The sequence below is a fragment of the Sminthopsis crassicaudata genome, chromosome 4 (assembly GCF_048593235.1).
Source record: "Sminthopsis crassicaudata isolate SCR6 chromosome 4, ASM4859323v1, whole genome shotgun sequence".
NCBI classification, from domain to species: domain Eukaryota; kingdom Metazoa; phylum Chordata; class Mammalia; order Dasyuromorphia; family Dasyuridae; genus Sminthopsis; species Sminthopsis crassicaudata.
Window position 1 is genome coordinate 426,716,745 of NC_133620.1, and position 25,660 is coordinate 426,742,404.

The 25,660-nt window shown below is 33.6% G+C and overlaps 1 protein-coding gene across 1 annotated transcript in view; it reads right to left on the reverse strand.

Annotated features, from left to right (window-relative positions):
• The window catches only part of AKNAD1 (AKNA domain containing 1), a 62,853-nt gene extending 38,431 nt beyond the window's left edge, over positions 1-24,422 (reverse strand). Inside the window, 6 exon segments of the mRNA XM_074262855.1 lie at positions 5,274-5,333; positions 5,436-5,572; positions 5,719-5,764; positions 9,118-10,193; positions 22,136-22,222; positions 24,272-24,422. Of these exon segments, the coding sequence (XP_074118956.1) occupies positions 5,274-5,333; positions 5,436-5,572; positions 5,719-5,764; positions 9,118-10,071 (1,197 nt within the window). The 5' untranslated portion in view covers positions 10,072-10,193; positions 22,136-22,222; positions 24,272-24,422.
• Between the last annotated feature and the right edge of the window lie 1,238 nt (positions 24,423-25,660).

Consider the following 25,660-nt stretch of genomic DNA (forward strand, 5'->3'; position numbering starts at 1 on the left):
GTTCTGGGGATAGAGATACCAAGAGAAAGAGAGTCCCTGAGCTCAAGGAGCTTACTTTTGGAGAAGACAACACACAAACGATGAAAATTTGTGGGGGAGGGGGTTAGGAATAAAAGGGAAGGTACTCAGCTTGGAGGCATAGTGAAGTAGTCCAAAAGGAGTGCAGCTGAGCAGGAAATTAAGAGATTGCTGGCTCTGATTCCCTCCTCAAATAGAGGCTTTTGGAGGACTTCTCTACTTACCCCCCTTTTCAGAGGAGTTCCAGGAAAAGAGAATACTTAAAACATGTGAGAATCAAGAATAATGTGATCTTGCTGAATGTTAAGGTTCTTTGAGGCATATTGAAGAAGTCCAAAAGAGTCCAGCCATTTAGACTTAAACACCAAAACTATGATAACTGATGCTGTACAATATTTTGTATTTCAATTGAACAAACATTTAAAATATTATGAATATAAAGATTAATGTTATATAGTCTCATTCTTTGAGTTTACACTTTAGTAAGATGAGAAAAACATGATCATCATCAGATGTCTTAGAAGGAATCTAAATGAACAGAAAATTTGGCTATGATTTTCTGGCTATGATTTTATTGTGTTTCAGTGACCTCAAAAAAAAGAATGAATGGATGGGGAACAAGAATGTTCTGGGAGGAGGAATAAACGAGAGGAAAAAAATGGAGAAAATTTTCTTACATATACACATTATTGGTTAAAGAAATTCATCTTACCTAATAGGGAAGTTGGAGGGGAAAAGGTTAAAGAAAAGGTGGGGCATTTAACATGTATGGGACTGCCTGCCATCTGGGGGAGGGGGTGATGGAGGGAAGGAGGGGAAAATTCAGAATAGAAGTGAGTGCAAGGGATAATGTTATAAAAAAATTACCCATGCATATGTACTGTCAAAAAAAAAGTTATAATTATAAAATTAATTAAAAAATAAAGTATAAAAAAAAAAAGAAAAGAAAACAAGAAAAGAAAGTCAGCAAGAAAAAAAAGAAAGGGTGGGGAAACAAGAGGGAAAGAAGATTAAGGGAAGCAATAGTCAAGCAAAACACTCTTGAGGAGGAAAGAGGGCAAAAAAGAAGGAAAAGTATAACAGAATAGAATGAGGGAAAATACATAGTTAGCAATAATAGCTGTGAATATTAATAGAATGAACTCACTCATAAAATGGAAAATAGCAGAAATGGATTAGAAAACAATTCCAATGATATGTTGTTTATAAGAAACATACTTAAAATGAAAGAAGACACACAAACTTAAAATAACAAACTGGAGCAGAATGTATTGTGTTTTAACTAAAGTAAAAAAAAAAAAAAGGCAGGATGGCAATCATAATCTTAGACAAAGCAAAAGTAAAAACAGATCTAATTAAAAGAGATAAATAGGGAAACTAAATAGGGAAAGGCACCATAGATCAGTACAGTAAAAGTCATATAGAACTAGACCCCTGAATTAAACATAATGACTTAGAAAATTACAAATTAACATTACCTACAGTGTATTATATTTTAATTCATTTTGTCAGCATTTCCCAATTACATTATTATTTGGCTTCGATTACACTTGAGAGTTTCAAAAGGGTACTTGTAGCCCACAAGCTATAAATTTAATATCTCATGCAATGAAATATCAATACTGAGCAAAAATATACCAAATGACATAACATGTGAATTATTTTTTTCCTGAGGCAATTGGGGTTAAGTGACTTGCCTAGAGTCACACAGCTAGGAAGTATTAAGTGTCTGAGGTCAGATTTTCAGGTCTTCCTAACTTCAGGGCTAGTACTCTATTCACTGCACCATCTAGCTGCCCCAACATGTGAATTCTTAAAGCAAAATTTAAAAGAAGGATATAGTGAAAGTATAATTAATGTTGGGGGGTTTCAATTTGTCCCTCTTATGCCTAGATAAATTTAATCATTAAATAAACAAGAATAAAATTAAGGAGATGAATAGGATGGTAGAGAAGATAGATATGACAGCCTTCTGTAGAATGTTGAATGGGAATAAAAAACAGTATAAATATTTGTGCACAGTACTGTTATATATACATAGGACCTTCACTAAGAAAAAGGACATAAAAACTTTACAAATAGTGAGAAAAACAGAAATTATAAATGCATCTTTTCTGACTATAATACAATAGAAACTACATTGGATAATGGGCTTTTGAATCATAGATTAAAAATTAATTGGAAACTAAACTTAATTCTAAAGAATGAGTCAAAGAATAAATCATAGAAACAATTTCATTAAAGATAATGACAACAATGTAAAATTTGTTGGATATAGACAAAGAGGTACTGTGGGGGAAAGGCTGTATCTCTAAATGTTTACATCCATAAAAACAAGAAAAAGCAGATCAATGAATTAAGATATATAACTAAAACAAAACCTAGAAAAATAACAAATTTTAAATCCTTCGATTAAATGCCAAAGTAAAAATCTTGAAAATCAAAGAAGAGGTTAAGAAAGCTGAAAGATTTTTTAATGAATTAATAAATAAAAGCAGAATCTGATTTTATAATAAAAAATATAAAATAAGCTAATAGAGACTTTGCTTGAAAAGAAAATAAATTACCAGTATCAAAAATTTAAAAGGTGAATTCAAGAGCAATAAAGAAGAAATAAAAGCAATTATTAGGAGCTATTTTGCCAGCTACATGCCAATAAGACTCAATGTAAATGAAATGGATGAACATTTACAAAAATGTAAATTGCTTAGATTAACAACAAGAAATAGAATACTCAAATAACATTACTTTAGAAAAAAATATATTGAAAAAAACATAAATGAACTCCCAAAAGGGGAAAAAACTCCTGAACCAGATGGATTTAAAAGCAAATTCTACCAAACATTTGAAAAACAATTAATTCCAATACTACATAAATCATTTGAAAAAATAGGTAAAGAAGCAGTCCTACTAAATTCCTTCTATAACACAAAAGTAGTCTGGATACTAAAAAAGAGAAAGAAAATAATAGACCAATTCCTTAAAAAATATTGTTGCAAAAACTTTAAATAAAATATTAACAAAGTGATTATACCAATATGTCACAAAAATGATACACCATGATCAGGATGGATTTATGTCAGGAATTAAGGGCTAATTCAGTATGATGAAAACTTAAGCAAAATTGACTGGATTAATAACATTAGCAAAAATTACAATTATTCCAATACCTCCAAAAAAAGTTTTTAAAAAATACAACACCTACTCCTAATTTAAACACACACATGCACACATACACATAAGTATAAGAATAAATGGAGCTTTCCTTAAAATTAAAAGTATTATCTATTTAAAATGAAAAAGCAAGCCTTATTTATAAAAGGGATAAGCTAGAAGCCTTTTTAGTAAAATCATAGGTGAAAGAAAGATGTCCATTATTACCATTACTATTCAATATTGTTCTGTCCTATTATTTAGCAATAGGCAAAGATAAAAGGATTGAAGGAATAAGCATAAGTAAAGAGGAAAGAAAACTTACTTTTTGCAAATGACATGATGTTTTACTTACTTAAAAGTCCATAAAAAGTCAACTAAAAATTAAAACAATGAACTTCTGGAAAGTCGAAGTTTATAAAATTGATTGTTGTTCTTTCTCAAAAGAGGACCAAAAAGACATCACTATGTTAGAGTCAAGCTACAATGTGTTTGATTGTGACTGATCAGACCAATACAAGCTCAGAATGCTCTACCACAGGTCAGGCACCAATAGTCCATATGAACATTTGGGATAGATTTTCTAACTACGCTTCTTGAGTTTCCTTTGAGTTATTTTAATTATTCTTTGTTCAAAGAACACAGCACCTTCTCTGATGAGGGCATGACATGATAGATGGTCCTCTGCCAGTGTCTCCCATGTCATGTAATAAATTTGAAAGTTCTTAAGAGAGGTTTTAAGAATGTCCTTGTATCATTTTTTTCTGACTACCATGAGAGCATTTGCCCTGTGCAAGTTCTCCATAAAAGTCTTTTTTCCCTCAAAAAGAAAGAATAATCACTAACATTTTTGTATATTACCAACAAAACATAGAAAGAAGGGATATAAAGAGAAATTCCACTTGAAATCACAACAAACAGTATAAAATACTTAGGTCAAGATACATACAGGTACCATATGAACAAAATTATAAAATGTAGGAAAACAGTTCTCTAGTGCATTGTTGATGAACTCATTCACCATTCTGGAGAATAATTTTGAACTATTCCTCCAAACTATTAAACTGTACTTTAGCAAAATTACATCATGCCTGACCCATAGGAGGCAATTGTTGATTTGAATCAGTTTGTAATTTTATTTTGCTGACATTTAGTGTGTGTCAAGATAATAGTATATAATAAAGTTAGAAAGGTGAGTTTGGTATCATATTGTAGAAAAAATCAGGCCCTAAATGCCAGACTAAGGATTTTAGTAGGCCAGCACCTTCTTTCTCCTAAAATCATCAGTTAACCATATTAATGAAGTTTCCCAAAAAGGGCCTAATAATTAGAACATAACTAGAGATACCATGTTAATTTTCATAAAACCCAAAGACCCAGTTACTTCTGAGTTTTCCATATGAATCAGAGAGTTATCCCTCCAATTGTTCTCTTTGCCTCTTCTGTTTTCCTTATATATGTTGATTTGTATGTGTATTGTATCATTCCAGTAAAATATAAGCTCTTTGAAAGTAGAGACTCTTCATTTTCATCTTTGCATTGCTAGTACATAGCACTATGCTTGCACATAATAGGTGCTTTAAAACTTGTTAAATTTGATTGACTTCATTAATGAATTGGTTTTTTAAAAAAAAGCTCAAAAAGCATTTATTGAGCATCTACTATGTGTCAAGGCTTGCCTAAATTCTAGAAGTACATAAAAAAGCAAAAACAAAAAAAAATCTGCCCACAAGCAGCTTACAACCTAATGAAGAAATAAGAAGGGGGCAGGTAGGTGGCGCAGTGGATAGAGCACCAGCCCTGAATTCAGGAGGACCTGAGTTCAAATCTGATCTCAGACACTTAACACTTCCTAGCTGTGTGACCCTGGGCAAGTCACTTAACCCCAGCCTCAAAGGGGGAAAAAAAAATAAGAAGATACACACACACACACACACACACACACACACACACATACATTAAGGATAACTACAAAATAATTAAGAGAAGTAAAGGCTCTAGTATCAAGAAAGATTAGAAAAGTCTTCACGTAGAAGACAGGTTTTTAGTTGGGAGTTGAAGGAAGTCAGAAAAGACAATAGATGGAGATTTTAAATTATTACCTGTTTATTATCTTCTAAAGAGGTAAAATCTTGGCTTATTCGTTTAGAAAATTCTTCTACCTATGAGAAAAACCCCACATCATTTTAAGTATCATGTTTTCCACATAGATATTCCTATTGTTCTATCAGCAATCAGGATTATGAAGAGTTTTCAAACATTACTTTAGTTTTCAAGTTCTTAGTCTGTTCCGATAGCTCCTGACACATTTCTGCCTTTGTAAGTAACTGTGAGGGACTTGAAGGCAGCTGTTCTTTAGTAGTTGATGATAATTTTAAGACATTTGTCTCAGATGCTAATCCTATATAATAAAAGCAGACATCAGCCATTATTTACAATTATTGCCCATGTCAGGATGATATGTGAAAAGAAATCTATAGTTACAATTACAGACATTGGGAATATTGTGAAAAAGATTCTATCTAAAAGAAGTTTTTAATTGTCTACCTGAAAAAGCTCTTTCTGAGACATCCAGGAGAGGTTCTCCATTCACCTGTACAATTAGAGGAAAAGAACATTTTTGGTGCAAAACAATCAAGGAGAGAACCATCAGAGACATAGGAAAAGAATTTTAATACTAGAGGAATCTAAATGAAAATTCAGTTAGATGATGAAGATATGGGATATCCATCTATCTATGGAACTAGAGATAGAAGGGACCTTGGAATTTTACAACACCCTTATGTTAGAGATGAAGAAACAGGTCCAGAGTGAAATGACTAGCCCAAAATAAAAATGTTGTTAAATGACAGAGCCAGTATTTAAATTCAAGAACTCTGGCTCCATGTTCAGCATGGATTGGATTTATTTCATGGTCTTTAAAAAACCAACATATTCAAAAAAATCCAACTAATACCAAAATAGAAATTCTAAAAATTTCTGAAAATCCAAGAGATTAATAAAACAAAAAATGAACTATTAAATGAACAAAACTAAGAGCTATTTTTAAAAAGAAAATGAGGATAATTCAGCTCCAATAGTTTGTCCTCTTAACTAAACATAATATATATATGTATATATATATATATATATATACTTCACAACAATAACATATGATAATCAATTCTAATGGATGTGGCCATCTTCAAAAATGAGATGAAGCAAATCAGTTCCAATAGAGCAGTAATGAACTGAACCAAAAAACCCAATGAAAGAACTCTGGGAGATGACTATGAACCACTACATAGAATTCCCAATCCCTCTATTTTTGTCAGCCTGAATTTTTTATTTCCTTCACAGGCTAATGGTACACTATTTCAAAGTCCAATTCTTTTTGTACAGCAAAACAACTGTTTGGACATGTATACATATATTGTATTTAATTTATACTTCATATTTAACATGTATTGGTCAACCTGCCATCTGGGGGGGAAGGGAAAAATTAAAACAAAAGGTTTGGCAATTGTCAATGTTGTAAAATTACTCATGCATATATCAGGTAAATAAAAACTATAATTAATAAAATAAAAAATAATAAAATAATAGCTGACAGTTTAAAAAAAGGTAAACATAATATATAACTTCTCATATTAATTAAAAACTATGAAATCAGTTACTATTCAATTCCAGTAAGTTCAAGAACCTCAGAATATCTTTACTTAATTTCCTTTTTTGTTTCTCTTTTTTACCCTTAGAATTTATCCATTTTTTCTATTCCTTTCTTTTAGCAATTTTAAATGCATATTTTTCTAAATTATTTTACTGAAATATCTCTTGAATATTTTTCAACTGATCCTCTAAATCAGCGGTTTACAAAACTCGTGTTAAAACTCTATGTCAAGCATAATCTCAAGGGTCCTGGCATAATTTCTAGAGTGTATAAAATCAACCATAGGCTGAGAAGATGGGTTATATCTCAACCTCCCAAATGTTGGTCAATCATGGGGCTTGACTCCAAAATAACCACCTTTACCTTAATCTCCAAAACTCTTCCACTCTGTTCCCTCCCTCTACTATTTAAATTCCCATCCTCCTCACGTCTGAACTGAATTCCCCTGAGGGCACTTATAACTTAATCTCCTAATGGGCATCTGCAGTACTAGGCATGAAAATCAAGTACCACAGGGAAAAGCCCTATCCACTATAATCATCTGCCATATCATCTTGTGGTTGTAAGAGGTGCCCCTTCAGATATTAGATTTTGTGCTTAGTGAAGGGCAAGAGTCCCACCACCAAATTTTCTGTTTTGGGTGCAACAGAGTCAGTACTACAGGATTAAGCAGGCCTGTATGAGTTATTATCCACTTTGAAAACCTGTGACATCCCCCCCAAGTCCACCCCTCTTTTGAACTTCTCTTATTTCAGGAAGAAATCCCCACTTCCTTCTAGGCACAGAGTCAGAATTATGGTGTCAAAAACTATTCTCTCTCTTATTCCACGGATCTATTACATGTTGACATAGATAACAGTTTTATGGGGGGGAAAAACCTTATTTTCCAAAAATAAAACAAAATTTAGTGAGAAGAATGGCATTGTTTTTACATATTTTTGGATCTTTTGAATGTTTGTCTTAATGGAAGACAATTGAATACTCATACCCTCTATTTGAGGCCTTCTAAGATTTTTCTGGCTCTAAATCGATGATGCTATCAATGTGAATTTTATTGTCTACAACAAGCTTATTGCTTATTTCATTTCTAGCAGAAAAGCCAATGAGTCAATCATATTATTAATTTATGACTCAAACAACAAAGTCAAGGCTGGTTTTTGCATTGATCAGAGTCCTGATGTCCGTCCTGCAAATGTTTTCTTGAGTATATGTCATTTTATTTGACATGGTATCCCATTCCCAGAAGCACTTAGAGAAGCATCAGAATTGGTAACATTTCATCTGTTGGGATTGGTTGGTTTTCTTCTCAAACTCAGCCATGAGCTTAGCTGAAGCTGAGAATTTTGGAATAGAGATCAAGTGTGGAGAGAGTTTTCTTCCCTGATCATCTCTGAACAACAGTGTTGTATTCACTTTTCAGAAACAGGACAATCAGACACATTTGGAAATCTATCTCTTGTAATTATATAAGCAATATGTTTACCTTAGTATTGAACCTTAAATGGTCAGTGAGATTCTGGACCTCAACATGGTTGGTCATTGACTTTTATTCACATAGAATTGGAAGATGTGAGGGGAGGGAAGAAAATTAATTACATTAAATAACATTTAGAATATTGTATTTCAAAGTTTACTCTGCTGACACAGTTACTTTATATGTACAAAGAAATATTATAGATTTAGAGCAAATTATTAAGAACTTAATGCAAAAATGCTTCCGTTAATATTGATAGGAGGTATATGCAAAGAAATGTTGGGCTAGACACATTATTCTGTAATATAAGCTAAAGCGTTTATAAAATTTCCAGTCAAAAAAAATATTAGAGATTATCTAGCCCAACTCCCACATTTTACAGATAAAAAAACTGAAGCTGAAAAAGAGGAAGTCATTGCCTAAAATCACATAGGTAATAAGCAGATTTTGAACTCAAGTCTTCTGATTGTACATCCAGTGATCTTGCTATTGTAGCTCAGCTAACTGGTAACATAGTGACATTCCTCACCAATGAGAGCTTTTCAAAGTAGAAAAGAACCACTGAGGTAGAACAGATTTTCAGAGAACATCTAATAGTCAAAAACACTCCAAGCAACTATTTAATCCAACCCCTTCAACTTGCAAAGGAACAGACTGAGGCCCAGAGATATGAAGTCTCCAGCTTGAGGCTGTACCCAATGTCAGTGGTCAAACCTGGGCTTTGCCTGAGGATCTCCTCACTCTCCCACCTAGGGCTTTCCCACCAGATTCAGTCATACTGGTGAAAAGCTTGCAATACCTCCCAGAGTCATATTTCATTTACCTGTAAGTATTGCATTAGCTCAATAGTTTCTTCTTCATTCTCTTGAGGCTTTCTGTCAAGAAAATTCACAGCCATGCTTTCTAAATCACCTTTCACCACAGCTGATTTCTCACTCAAGTTAGGAGAGGTTGCCAATCTATGATGGCTATTAGGTTTAGATATTCTGATTTGGGGAGTGACTTGAGAAAAATCAGGAAGAGGATCATGAACTTGATCTTGGCCATGGTTAAGTCTACTGTCAGAGCTTAGTCTTTCAAACAAACATTTTTTGGGTGTCTGCCCACTGCACATTGTTTGTAGATAATTCAGGCTTCTGTTTTCAGTTATTAAATACGGATTTCCTGGAAAGCAGTCTTCAGGAATCACTGGCTCTTCAAAATCAAAATGAAATATCTTTTCATTCTCAGTGAGTTGTCTCTGATTGGACTGATTACACATAGCATTTCTTTTATGGAGAAGTTGGTCTGAGAGATCTGTGTTTATTTCTCTTGACAAAGAACTCGCATTACAATGAAGAATAAGGCTTTTAAAAATGGTTTCATCAAAAGTTTCAATTGATACCTCAGGACAAGTTTTATAATCAACATGCTGAATGGCATTTGAGAACTCTTTTTTAGATAGATGGTGGAGTAAAATATCAGAAATTTTTGAGTGTGAAGGCTCCTTATAAGTTGGAATATCAAAATATCTAGTGTAGCATTCTTCTTCACTGTGCTTTTTAGTTACAGAAGTTTCAAGGAAAGTGCCATTTGCACATCTTAGAATGTCTATTTGAGGCATTTCTGCATTTAGAAAGACTGACTGTTGGAAAGCTTCAGACATATCTTTTATTGAGGGAAAAATCTCATCAGTGTGGGGATGGAGCAGCTCAGTATTCTCCATCAGATCCCCATCATAAGGCAAGTCCTCTTGCTCTTTATCAGTTGTATCTCCAGATAAATCCAAATCATCCATGAGTATTCAATTTGTTCTTTTGCACTGAACTTCCTGCTATCTTGACTAATGGCAATTAGATTTCCTCCAATTTTCATTGATCCTTTTCATTGAATGCTTTAATTTATTGTATAAATCTTATTCTGTGAGACATGAAAAAACAACTTCACAGTTAAAATTCATCAGAATCATTCGAAGCAGTAATATGTAACTATCCCAGGCACATCTTTGCAAACAAAGTCAAAATAAAGTAATAATAAATAAAAAGTAATAAATAATAATAGCAATAATTTTTTAAAAATAAAAGTAATATCATAATAAATATAAGTTAAAAAATAATAATGGATCTTTTTAAAGAGAAGTGCATTTGCCAGTGGAGAGGCACTTAGTTTAACAAAGTCTAATCTATTATCAGTACCATATTAACCCCTCAATCAAATATATAAAATGAATATGGAATGAGAAAGATTCTCTCTCTGCTCCACCCCCAAACCCCAGGTTTATTTTCTTTCTTTGAATCTTGACTGTCACTTACCTCTAACTGAAGATGGAAAAAATTATAAATATTTGCCATCATATTTAAGAAAACGCTGAGAGTATGGCTTCCCAAAGCATTTTAGAAACTCATCTTCAAATATAAACAAAACAATTTCTAAAAAATTATGAAACAATCGTTTGCATTTTAAAAATGTAAATAAATTAAAATTTAATTGATCCTCATTTATTTTCCTTCCACACTTAAGTCATATGACCCTTTCAGTTAGAAATCACTACTGGAGTCCATGTTCCCAGTCCTTGACTTTCTTTGGCCATAGAGTTTCCTCCTGTTACACACTGAATGAGGAAGGCCCAGAAAAGGACAGAATTATGACCAAAATGTCATCTCTACTGTACTGAATGTGCTGAAGCAGCATCTGAACCTATCATCCTAAAGCACGGAGCTGACAGTGTTATTCCCCTGCTCAAATATCTTTAATTGCCTTTCGGATACAAAGTAGGTTTCTATTCCTAATTCAAGAATTACCACAATCTACCTCCAACTTTTCAAATTTATTTCATATATTCCCCTGCTCATGATCTGATGGCTCCTCATATTTACTGCTCATCTGTTTCCTGAATTAACATGCCATCTCCTTCCTCAGCACATTTGCACAAGCCATCCCATCTACTTGTCACATACCTCTCTCTTTATCTATGTCTTTCAAAATCCTTGTCATCTTTTCCAGGCCATTAGTTTAGAAGCCATTCCTTCTAAAAAGCCTTCCTAATTTTCTTGCCATTAAATGGTAAGTACATACATACATACATACATACACACACACACACACACACACACACACACACACACACGAGTGTATTCCTCTGCTAAAATATAAAATATGTGACTTTCATGTGTTTCATGCTTGTCTTTGTACCTACCCAGGACTTAGCAGTGTCTTGAACTTAATGGGTACTTAATGTTTGCAAAATAAATTTGTTGTTGAAGCAACCCCCCCCCCCAATCCACTCCCCTTGGTCTACCTCTATCTTCGGTATTGAAAATTTTGAAAAACTTCCTGTTTGTCCCTTCCAGTTCCAAAATCCACCCAGTACTTCTCAGAAATAGCACAATAATAATCTTGGTTTATCTGGTGGAAGAGCCGAGTGGTTCTGAAAATCAGTTCTGACACAACCAATCAAGGGACTTGTGGCACTCAGGCAATTTTCTTGTGTCTACTGTCCTCATCTCTACAATTATAGGGTTGAGCTAGATAAGCTCTTATATTCTCTTATCTCTAGAATTCTCTAAGAGAATTTGAATATTTGAATGATCTGTTAAAGGACTTAACTTTTTTTTAAAAGCTCTCTAATGAAGAAAAACAAACTATATATGAATTAAAATTGAGCAAATGTGCTCCAGGCAGATATTAATGCAAATGTCACTTGGTATGTTTGAAAACCCAACATACAAAAAACAAATTTAAAAAGCAGAGAGTTATTAGTTGCTTTATTTTTTAAAGATGCTTTGTTTTTCAAAAGAACTAAATAAACCACAGGTTTTCTTTAAATGGGAAGCTCTCTTGGCACATTTTCAAATTATTCTACTTATAAAACTTTGATTTATAACTTCTAAAGAACATAATTGACTTTAAAATGAAGCCCATCTAGATAAGTTGAGTCATAATTGACTCTACTGAACTGAAAACTATATGACTATAACTTAAGGCTAAATGACAAAAAAAATAAAATAAAATTTTCCCTAAGTTTTACAGGAGACACAAACGAAGTAAATTTCAACTTAAGCTAGGGCAGGGCTAGCAGTACTCCCACACAGAATTGCTTTATTTTGTCCTTACCAAAAGTTCCACAGTCAAAATATTCAAAGGACAACAGTGAAAGTACAGATGCCTCTATTTGGGAACAGGAGGAAAACTTAAGTAGCTTGATGAAAAAAAAATGAGATCTACATTAAAATTCTCTTTTCAAATACCATATTTGATTGTAAAAACTAAATCTCTATAAAATACTTAAATATGGAAATTAAAAATTCTTAAATAAAAAGCCAGACAACATCAAAGTGGATCTAGTTTACTTTTGTCAGATATTTTACATGTCAGGCTATAACCCAAGACTTACTTATCATGTCTCATGTCCTTATATACTGATTCTCTTTACTATAAAACTTCTTACTTGGTAGAGTACCTACCCATTTTCAACCATCTTAAGTATTCAAATTTGACATTTTCAGATTTTAGAAAATATTCATATTTAAATAAATAAAAAACCTATCATTTATTCCAATGCCCTCCTGGCTGGGATGGGAGGGAGGACTAGGAGTAAGAGGATGCCTAGATAAGCCAGGAGTAGATGTTCCTTTCATCATTTACATGACACTTTTAAAAACAGTTCTTTTTTTTTTCATATTTTTTTTTCTTGAACCATCCACATTTCTAAGTACTTTAATGAACTCTTTACGGAGATCTGGAAAGAAATGAAACAACTCTTCAGAGTTGACAGCTAGCTCAACCTTGGAATTCAAAATATCAGCAAAAGAGATTCCACCTAAAAACTGAACACAACCTGTCTAGAAATCCAGTAGATTATACTGAAATCAGCTAACTCTTTTGGGTATACTAACTGCTCCAGCAGATGCAATAGCTATTATGTGCTTGGCAATAATTCACAAATGTCTCTAGCTGTAGGCCACCAGCAATCTTATACAACACTTCTGCCTGGACATTCACCAAAGAAGTGATAAAGTGACAGCCTTGTAGACAACTTTCCCTTAAGTGCTTTACTTTGTTATGGCATTGAAATTTAGTGTAACCTTTGGAGTAAGAAAATGAATCCTGATGAGAGGTTATTCCAGTGTAATAAGATGGTTAAGCTGATTAGAAATCTGATGGGATCAATTAGAACTATCTGTGGAAGAGAAAATCAAATTTGTCTCAGAATTAAAAGTTGAAAAGTGTCATTGAATAATTTGTGGTCCATAGGGTTTTGTTTTGTTTTTAACTCAATAAACCAATTGGGTGAGAATATAAAGTTCTACATTAGGGGATTGACCTTGTCATTGAAATAATAACAGTGGTCATTTCCTTCAAGCAGCCGTAATCTCACCCCCCAACCCCATCAGTTCTGAATTAGAACACCAGTTTTCCATTCAATTTAGGAAGGGCCCTATGACTAAGAGGGAGGAGGAGAAATCAGGCCTGTATTGTTGCCCCCCACCCCCTGGGGGGTGTCCAGAGTGTCCAGATTGTACTACAAGGACTCTCTTGTCCCAATTCTCATTTCCAACACCCCTCCTTCCTACCTTTGTAACCACATTCAGGAGAAAGCAGGAGATAATGACCCAACAATGCAGACACTCTGTTGATAGACTTATGACATCTAAAAAGGGTAGAATCTAAGGTGGGGAGCTTTTAATACACAATCCCACTTTGCTTCTTTCTAGCGTAAAAGTTATGCACTACACATTCTCTCACTCTTAGACCTCATTAGAGCTGAGATAAATAGGAGAAAACCTTTTGTCAGCAATTGGAAGCTCACTCACTGTACATGGGTTATAGAGGTCACAGACTGACCTTTTTGCTGGACTTTTTGAAAAACAGAACCTTCTCTAATTATAAGCCATCTTTTTTCTCCCACAATTGGCAATTTGTGACGAGCTGGTTGTTGTTCATCCTTTTCAAAGAGAAGCAATGACATCATGGGTGATGTGTTGACCTACATGGGAATTGGGTTTAAGTGAGGCAGAGGGTCAAGATGTCATTCTTACTCTTCTTATTGGAAGTCTAGAGACAAAAGTCAAGATGAAAGGCAATAGGTGGCAGAGTGGAATTAGAAGGCTCATCTTCTTGAGTTTAAATTTGACTTCAAAATATCTGTGTGATTCTGAGCAAGCCATTTAAGCCTGCAAAGAGGTGAATAGCAAAACAAAAAAAAGAGGGTTTCAAAAATCACGGTGATAGCCATTGAGAAAGCAACAAATGTACAATTGATTTCACATTCAACCCTGCTTTACCATTCCCATTGGCAAAATAAATTTGGGCCTGCATCACCTCTTAAAAAAAAATCATGGTGATTCCTTGTTTCTTCCAGGTTTTCTCAAGTACAAGAAAAATTTACTCAGAAGACTCCAACTACACAACTTACTTCTGATTTGATCTGAATCCCTGCTGCATTTATAAGTGTTCACAAATACTTGAATGGACTATGTTTTTATGTTCACATTTCCTTTCTTCATTCTTATCTCAGGGCTTCTACCCAGGAAAGAGAATAAATGACTGTTCAGTAAAACCACACATCCTAGGCCACACTCAGGAGTCAGGTATCCTCTGATGTGGTATCCAGGTATTGCACATTCAATTTTCTAGATTAAACTATTTTCAAATGTAAGATGATCTATGCTGCTTCTATAATGACTACATTTGATTACTCTCATGTAATCAGACCTGATAACCTTATCTCTGAATTGTAAGTTTCTTACAAATGCAAAGTCTCTTTAACTGTAACCATATACCTTTGAATATAGTATTGGTTTCAACTTGCTATTGTTTTAATGTCATAAGGAAGGCACAAAAAAAGTTGTTCAGTACTTCAGAGAGAGCCAGATGGATGTGTTATTTATAGCCAGTCTAAGAAATAAAGGTATTTCTTCCATGCAGATACATGGATTTGGTGACCAGCTGTTATAAATGTATTTACATTGGTTCTATTTTTAAAGCCAGGGAAAAAATTCTGCTGAACTGATGAGAGTCATTTGTTAGAGGAGTTTCTCCATGAAACATTAAGGGAAGCAAATTTTAACTCAAGCCTTAGCCATAGTTTTTCTTACACTGTAAAAATCTGAAATAATTTCTTCTACCAAATTTAGCCAGGAGGCACATGTATAATTAGCGTGTAGACATTCCTGTTTTATGGAATGCTTAGTGAATTTTTGGCACCTAGTAAATGGTTTATTGTAATACTTACAACTGCTAAAATTATTAACCTGAATTATGATATAAATAATATACTGCTGAAAAGCAACATAAACACTTTTAGAGATAGAGACAAATGCAAAGCCAAGAAGATCTGGGGCTTGATCAAGTCTGCTCTCTGACATATACTGGTTCTGTGACTATGAATAATTGAATTAACCTCTCAGTGTTCCAGGCAGTGCTCTAAAAATATATGACTTGCAGAACAATTGCTGATATACATTGATAGAAGGAATTTCTTTACTAAAAGTTCACACAAGTGAAATTGCTGATCCAAGTCAAAAAAATATACTGCTACTCTATCTCTAAACTCTTTTGCTTATACTATTTTATAAGTAGTAATGTTACTACTTATCACTTTAAGAAATACTCAATTTATTCCTATGCTTTCCTGTGTTTTTAATTGACCATAGCAATAGCAAAACCAAAAAGTTCACATGATTATTTCAGTAGAGGCAGAAAAAACTTTTGACAAAATACAACATTCTTTCCTATTTTTTAAAAAACTACTAGGCAGCATATGAATAAATGGAGCTTTCCTTAAAATTATAAGTAGTATCTGCCTTAAGCCAAAAGCAAGAGTTATCTGTAATGGGAATAAGCTAAAAGTCTTCCCAATACACAGGAATGTAAATAAAGGATGCCCATTATCACCACTATTATTCAACATTGTACATGCATACAACATGTTAACTGTAGCATTAAGAAAAAGAAATTAAAGGAATTAGAATAGGCGACAGGAAAACAAAAGTATCACTCTTTGAAGATAATGTGATGATATACTTAGAGAATCCTAGAGAAACAACTAAAAACTATTTGAAACAATTAACAACTTCAACAAAATTGCAGCATATAAAACAAACCTATATCATCTGCACTTCTACTTATTACCAACAAAGTCCAGCAGGAAAAGATAGAAATTCCAGTTAAAATAACTGCTGATAAAATACTTGGGTGTCTACCTGCTAAAACAAACCCAGGAATTTTATGAATACAATTACAAAACAATTTTCACATAAATAATAAGATAATAACAAAACAATTAAACTCTAAACAATTGGAGAAATATTAATTGCTTATGAGGCCAAACCAATATAATAAAAATGATAATTCTATCTAAATTAATTTACCAATCATACTACCAGAAATTATTTTATAGGACTAGAAAAAATAATATTCATCTGGAAGAACAAAATATCAAGATTATCAAGGAATCAATGAAAAAAATATGAAGGAAAGTAGCATAGCCACAATAAATTTCAAACTATATTACAAAATGATAATCATTATAACAAATACTAAGAAATAAGAAATATACTAAGAAATATAATAGTAGATCAGTGGAACAGATTAGATATACATACACAGTAGTAAGTAACCATACTAAACTTGTACTTAAAAAATGGAAATATACAAACTTTTGAAAAAATATTTGATAAAAATTGTTGGAAACACTGGAAAGCATTTTATTTTATTTTTATTATAGCTTTTTATTCATGAGATATATGCATGGGTAATTTTTCAGCATTGACAATTGCAAAACCTTTTGTTCCAACTTTTCCCTTCTTCCCCCCACCCCTTCCCCCAGATGGCAGGTTGACCAATACATGTTAAATATGTTAAAGTATAAGTTAAATACAATATATGTATACATGTCCAAATAGTTATTTTGATGTACAAAAAGAATCAGACTTTGTAAAAAAAAAAATAAAAAAATAAAAACAGTATATGCACATAAAACAAATTTTAAAATAATAATAAAAAGCTGTAACGAAAAAAAAAAAGAAGGAAAAACAAAGTTGGAGGTAACACCTCATACATACCAGACTGGCAAATATGACAGGAAGGAAAAGAAAAATGACAAATGTTTGAGAAAGGATGTGGAAAAATTGGGACACTAAAATATAGGGGGAGTTGTGAAGTTTGTGAATTGATCCAATCACTCTAGAAAACAATTTGTAACTATACCTAAAGACATAAAACTACACATACCCTTTGACCCAACAATGCTACTAGATAGGTATTTCAAAGAGATTGAAGAAGAAAAAAACTTCATATGTACAAAAATATTTGCAGTAGTTCTTTTTGTGGTGGCAAAGAAGTGGAAATTGAAGGCTGAACAAGCTATGGTGTATGATTGTAATGAAGACTGTTATGTTATAAGAAATAAGATGATTTCAGAAAAACCTGAGAAAACTTATATGATAAAAAGTAAAGTCTGAAAGGATTTTTTTTAACTTTATTTTTCTTGTAGTTTTTTATCTTGGCTTTTAGTTTGTTTTCTGGCAACATGACTAATATGGAAATGTGTTTTGTATGACTCTACATATATAATCTATATAGAAAATTGCTTGCCATGTAGGGGAAAGAAGGAAGAAAGAGTTTTTTGAACTCAAAATTGAAAAAAAAGAATATTAAAAATAGTTTAAAAAGATAAAACGAAAAAGAAGAAAAGCTTTGTGAAAGAATTATCACCTGACTTGGGTAACTCTTGAAATAAGGAGGAACTTAAATTGGGGTTGGGAACAGGACTAAAACAAGAGATTGAGTTTGACTGGAATGTCAAATGTGAAAAAGAGAGCAGTATGAAGGCTGAATAGGCAAGTTGGAGCCAGTTTGTGAAAGACATTGAATGAATGCCAAGAGTTTAAATTTTGTAGGAAAATGGAAAGGTTATTGAAAGATTCTGAGTAGAATTGTGATATAACTGGTACCTTAGCTTATGAAGAAGGGTGACATAGTTGGGGGGATGTAAAATTGTTTCCATTTTCCTTTCCTTCTCTCACAGATGGTGGAAATAGAATCTGCCCATTCAGTAATAAGTAAATAAGAGTTCTGTGGAAGATGAATTTGAAGAGGGATAAACTGAAGGTAGAAAGAGCAGTTAAAGGAATCTAGAAAAAAATAAGAGGAGGAAATTTTGAAGGAAAACAATCTTTATTATCTAGAATCTAATTCCAAACTTTATGGGGGGAAAAAGATTGCACAAAAAAAAGAGCAAGACTAAGGGATGGAATATACTTAATAAAGAATACAAGAAAGTAGTTCATAAATCAGTCAGTCAAAACTCTTTATTAAACATCTATTATGTGCCAGGCCCTAGGACAAATAAAACATAAAAGGTAACTAAGAAAGGTTAATTAAAATAAATTGTTAAAGTAAATTGTAGGTAAAAGAAACCTGTAAAACAAGAAGTTAGTGAGAAAAATTAAAGGAAGTATGACAAAGTATACTGGGACAAAGGGAAGTCTGGTGTGGTTTTCAAGAGGTTAAAAGGGAACAAAAGATTGTAAAATTCTTAAGGAGGTGCTTTGGACGTGGAATGTAAATACTTATGATCAGACCAAAAAAACAAGACTGAGAATCACTATCAGTAGAGAGAGCAGAGAACTATTTGCAATGCCTTTAATTAAGTTTCCAATGTATATATTTCTCCCCCAGCCAACTGATGGGCTATCTCTATGTTCCAATTACAAATAGTTCTCCCTTATAAAACAGAAAATGAAACATTCTTGGAATGCCTCTCTATCCTTTAGGCTATCAGGAGCAATGAAATGTTTAAAACAAAACCCAAAAATGAGACTTCCCTGCAGAAAAGGTGGAGGAGAGACAGGATCTGAAGTGACTGAAGAGAAATTTGACCTTTATTAAAAGGGTAGAGAGCAGAATACAGATGGAAAAAGGAGAGGAAAACATGACATCTCCACACTTAAAACTTAGAAAAAGATTTGAGGTTCTTTCTAAGTAGGAAGTAACTGCTTATCTTGTAAAGAATGATAAATTCTAAAGCCACAGACTCTACAATTGAAAGAGCATCTCTCTTTAGATGGGCACATCTCTAAAATGCTGTAAGGGAATAAGCACTTATATAGAATTTATCACGTGCCAGGCATTGTACTAAGCTTTGTTGTTGTTGTTGTTGTTGTTGTTGTTTTTGTTTTAACAAGTATTATTTCATTTAATTCTCATAACAGCTCTGAGAAGTAAGTGCTATTATTTTATAGTTGAGGAAACTGAGGCAAAAAGAGCTTAACAATTTGCAGAGGGTCACACAGTTAGTGTGTGCTATCAAATTTAAACTCAGGTTTTCTTGCCTATACTGGAGTGCGCTATCCATTTCTCTACCAGCTTTCTCTAATCCAGTAGCGGCTACAGGAAGAAAAAGAGAAAAGTAATGGTGGTTGGTGATTTCATACTTAGGGATACTGAGGCAGCTATTTGTCAGCCTCAAATGATGAAAGATCTGTTGTCTTGCTGGGCACACATCCAAGGCATGACAGAACCTCCCAAGACTTGTCAAACTGCCTGATTACTAATACCTCTGGTGACTCACGTGGTCACAAATGATACGTCCAGAAGGAACCAAGAAAGTATTTCCAAAGATTCCATTGTCTTGGGAAAGAAACTGAAGTCATAGAGACTTAGGTTTGTGTTTGGTTCATCGTTTCCTTTTAAAGGTAAAGAGGAACAGGAGTGAAAATTTGAACTGACAATAGTTAAAGGATGTTGTCTGAAGACAGAATTTGGATTTATGGACCATACCATAAATGGATGACAACCCCCTGTAATGGGATGGAATACACAAAACAAAGGTTGGTTTAAAAAAGTATCTATCAGATATCTTGCAAATCTAGTTTTAAAAGTCTTAAAAGGGGGATAGTAGCAACATGGCACAGTGGAAAGAGCACTGACTTCTGAATCAAAGAACCATTCTACTATTTTAAAGCTAGAATTTATATAGAACTTTAAAGTTTCCAAAGCACTTTGTAAATATCTTATTTTAATAAAACTCACAACAACACTGGGAAGTAAATGCTGCTATAATCACCCTCATTTATTGAAGAGAAAATTGAGAAAGAGGCTAAGTAATTTATTTCCCACAGCTAGTAAATATCCAAGGTTGGATTTGAATTTTGAACTATCCTGACTCTCTCTCCACAATACCACCTTGTTGCTTCTGATACTCATTATGTCAGGGGGGGAGCAAGTCTAATCTCTGTAAAATAAGGAGATGGGACTAAATGGCCTCTGGGGCCTCTTCTAACTTAATAGTTAATGTATGATCCTATAACTTGGGTTTATGCCTTCCACCTTTCTATCAAAGAAAAAAAAGTGTGTTTAATATCTACTAGAATTAAGACTGAATATCATTCCTGTGAGTAAGAAAGCAAGAGATGTTAAAAGAGACTCATGTGGAATATATGGAATTCATCAAATAATATAAGGCAAGTAACAGAGGCTGAATAAGAGTATGGCACAGTCTTTCAGAATAATGTCATGAAAGCTAGAGCCCGGAAAGAACTCTGAGGCTCGAAAGAAAAGGTGAGAACAAAAAAAAAAAAAAAAAAAAAAAAAAAAAAAAAAAAAGACTGGATGAGTTAGGCGTTAAGTTCTATAATAAAAAAAGTTCTTCAAATTTTCATCTTTAAGACTTTCAAAGAAAAGATAGGATTGCTGCTTGGGTTCAATGGGATACTGATAATTGGCAACAGAAAGATGACAGTTACTCAGTTCTTAATTGGCCTCTGTTTTCATGGCTAAGGACAATGACCTGGACATTGGAAATGACAGAACAAAAATTGTTAATGGAAAGTTGATAACCAATGAAGAGAACTAGTGAGAAAGTATCTATCTAGTGGTGAACCTTCACTGAACTCAGTTGGCCAGATAAATTACCAGTTAGGTGCTGGAAACACGGGCTGATGATAGAGCCAAACAGTTCTATCAGAGATATCCGAATCCTAATGGAGAATAAGAGAAGTACTAAAGGACTGGAAAAGGGAAAATGGACCAATTTTCAAAAAGGGAAGAAATTGGTTAGCAAACCATAAGTCTGTGAGCTCACCTCCAATTTTTGGAGAAATTCTTATACAAAATTATCAAAGAAATGTAGAAAATGTTTGGAAATAGAAGTTTTGTTTGTTTACTTGTTTTTTAGAAAAAGGAGTTTAAGAAAAAAAAAGGCACAGCAGGACTTTATCAAGATCATGACAGATGAAGTTTATTCTGATGTTTATTTTCTTTTTTGAGAAGGTTACTAAACTGGTAGATCAGGGAAACACATATTTATATACATACCATACACATAAATATATACATGTGCATACATGTTATACATGTGTATTTTATACTTATGAATGTATAAGTAATAATATTTCATAGCTCTTTGAGTTTTATGAAAAGTTTTACAAATATTAATCTCATTTGATTCTCATAATAATACTGAAAGATAGGTGCTATTATTATCTCTATTTCATGAATAAGGAAACGGAAGCAGACTTGCCCAGGCTTAAATAGCTAATAAATATCTAAAGCTGGATTTGAACTCTTGTTCCAGTGTTTCTATCAATTGTGTTAATGGGGAGGGAGGAAGAGGGAAAAGGGAGAAAAAAGGAGAAAGAGAAAGGGATAGACTACCTAGACTCTCATTTTTGTTTTTTTGGAAGTAGTGAAGAAATGGAGGTGGGATTGGGATGTTGATAATACAATTAGATGTAGGCTCAAATAGTAGTGAATATTAGATATTAAGTTGGTAGGACTCCAGTATTTTATGCTTAGCCATGTGCTAAGTCTTTACTATTTACCAGTGACTTGGATAAAGGTTTAGATGGCATATTTACCAAATTTGGAGTTGACTCAAAACTGGGAGGAGCAGTAGATATCCTGAATGGTAGAATCCAAAAGACCTCAGCAGGCTAGATGGCACACTAGGTTAAATCCAATAAGATAAACTTCAGTAGGCATAGATGTAAAGTGTTAAAAAAAAAATCAATTGCACAAGTACAAAATGGGGGAGACATAGCTAGTCTTCAGTTTGTATTGAAAAGATCTTGTGATTTTAGTTAACTACAAGCTTAATATGAATTAATTCTATGAGAAACCCTTAGATAACACAATAGAGCACCAATTCTGAAATCAGGAGGACCTGAGTTCAAATCTGTCCTCAGACACTTATTAGCTGGATGACACTGGGCAAGTCATTTAATCCTGATTATCTTTCTCCCCCCACCTTCAAAAAAAGAATTAGTTGGAATCTTGAATTTTATTAAAATATAGCTTTCAGAATTAAGGAAATATAAGTCCTTTTTAATATGCTTTTTTCAAACATCCTTAAATTCACAGCATTCGAGGCTTGGTAAAGGAATTGGGGAGATAAGAATTTTGTTATTTGGGTCTTAGTGTGTTTGAGTTACATCTATTCCATTGGGAACACCTTTAATTGTTGGGAAGATTTTCTTTATATTGAGAATCAATTTGTGTCTCTGTAATTTTCAAACACTATTCTTAGTTCTTTTTTTCTGGAGCCATGAAGAACAAGTCTAATTAATGGTAACACTAAACTAAAACTAACTGAAGAAGGCTTTTATGCCTTTAATCTTTCTGTTGTCTAGGCTAAACATTCCTATTTTCTTGAATCAAACCTTGTGTGGTAGTCTCTGGTTCTTTCACCATTATGGATGTACCCTTCATTTGTTGCACAAAACTATACATAGATTGACTAGAAAACCTAGATTGACTTTGAAAACCTGGAAGATATATATATATATATATATATATATATATATATATATATATATATGTATATATACTGCCTCACATATAGTAGATATCCAATAATGCTGAATTTGTTAACTGCCAAGGTCACTAAGTCACAAAATGATAGGTGAAAGATTTTAGATGCCATTAACACAATTTACACTTACTATACCCCCTTAGAAGTGGTCAATTCAAGTTCTGTTTGAAATCCCTCAATGATGGATGTGTGTGTATGTTTATGTGTGTGTGTTTTGTGTATGTTTAAACCAATTATTTGACAAAACAGCCCATTTATTCTGGAGATGAAGACTTAGTACCTTTCTTCTAAGGATCACGAAACAATTTATAAGTAGTAATCAATTAGATCTCAAAATATGCATTACCTCAACCCAACAGCTGAAGTAGGGCAGTCACCATTTAAACAACACAGGAACTAAATAAGGGGTTATCAATATTTTATCCTTATCCTTTTAGGTTAGGATGCCAATGTGTTGTATAAACATTAATTAATTAAGACTCAAGACACCCAGGTGAGGTAAGCATTTTTTCACCCACTAAATAAATATTATCACCTCAGGCATTGAACCCTACTAGTTACTGGAACAACATTAACGTAACTCTAAACAACTAAAGGCAGGAAGTGTAGCATTATGTGTACAAGAGATAATAATGCTTTACTTCTAAATAGTACTTTTAGTCTAAGGCTTTTAGGCCACATTACAGACACCAATTAGGCACCACACAACACCATTCCTTCAATTGACAAGTCCTTCAAAGCAGGTAGTAAAAACATCACTAATTCATCTGAGACTAAAGAATAATTGCCTTGTTTACAGTGAATCTGGGAGTTGGGCCATAGAAGTACATAGACGTTGTTGTAACACAAACTATAGGGGAATTATATATGTATATGTATGTATTATATAAATATCTTATATCTATCTCTTTCTCTCCTCTAATACCTCCACCACTTTGGTGCAGGTCCTCATTTCATCATCTGGCCTATCAAAACACCAACTGGTGGGTCTGCCTGTCTCAAGTCCATCCCCACTCCAACCCATCCTCCATTCAGCCACCCAAATGATTCTCCTAACACAGATCCAATCATGTCACTACCCTACATGGTTCCAGTTGCCTCCATGACCAAATACAAAATGCTCTGCCTGGCATTCAAAGTCCTTTATAATCTAGACCTTTTTCCCTTTCCAGTCTTCTTACACCTTATTCTCAACACATATTCTTCCATCCAGTGACACTAGACTTCTTGGCTGTTTTCACCAACAAGATATTCCATTTCTCAGCTTTAGGTATTTTCGTAGGCTGTCTCCCATTTCTGGAATGTTATTCACTCTTCCATCTACTTGATTGTCTGACTTCCTTTAAATTCCAAATAGAATCCCAAACAGGATATGAGAATGATGAAGGCAATGTGTCATGTTAAGTGCTGGACTGATAATAGATTTATCTTCTCCAAGTTAAATATTCAAATGCAACAAAAGCAAAGCTTCCAAGGCAAGGCAACTACCAGAAGACTTAATGTCAACAGATTAAGTGCAGCTTCAAGCAGGAAGTTTGTTGCTAACTAGGGGAAAAATGCTGAGCCAACACATGGCTGGCAGCATTGAAGCAGAAAAGGAGTGGGTAGTTATCAGAGATTTGGTGTGCAGCACCATATTTACTCATCAGAGTCAGAACACTCACAAACATCAAGATTGGCTTGATGAAAATGAAGGGAAATGCAGAAACAAAAAAAATGACAACTCCATAGGGTTTACCAGAAGGATATCTCATCTCTAGAAGGCATCATTTAACCCCATCAAAAGTAAAGTGTAAGCAAAGCACAAAGATGCAGGATTCTTGACTCGGTAAGAAGGCAGATGAAATTTAATTTTACATTGATAGTCACAATCCACACAGCTTTTATGATGCCTTGCAGACTACTTATGGGCTAAAGACCTACAATCCATCTCAAAAACTGGGTGCTGATGGAGCCACATTGATTCGCAATAAGTATATGATCCCAGAGAGATGTGGTGAATACTTCCATGTTCTCAACAGACTCTCATCAAGTAATACTGAAGCTATTGACCATACACATCAGGTTGTGAATAGATTTTGAATGCCATTAGGCTCCTCTGATATGATAAAGCACTTGGTGCTGATTCTATTCTGGTTGAGATTTACAAGGTAGGGGATTTATTGTTCATGTAAAAACTGACTGAAATATTCTGGGTTATATGGTAAGAGGAGGTTATTTCCAAGAGTTCAAGGCTGCCTCTATTGGTCATCTCTATAAAGAAAAAGATAATAGATTGTCCCATGACAATAACAAAGTTTCTCTTTTCGTTCTTGCTGGTAATATTCTTTCCAGCGTCCTCCTTAAACTGATTACCTGGAAGATGATCATTTACCAAAGAACAGCTGTGGTTTCAGAAAGGGCCAAGGAATGAATGGTTGTTACAGTGTTTGCTGCTTTACAACTTCAGAACAAATGCTGAGTAGACCAGAGGTCTTATAAACATTGGTCTATCTGAGCAAAGCCTTTTATACTGTCAGTTGTGAGGACTTGTGGGAAATTATGTTTAAAATTTGGTTATGCCAGTTTCATG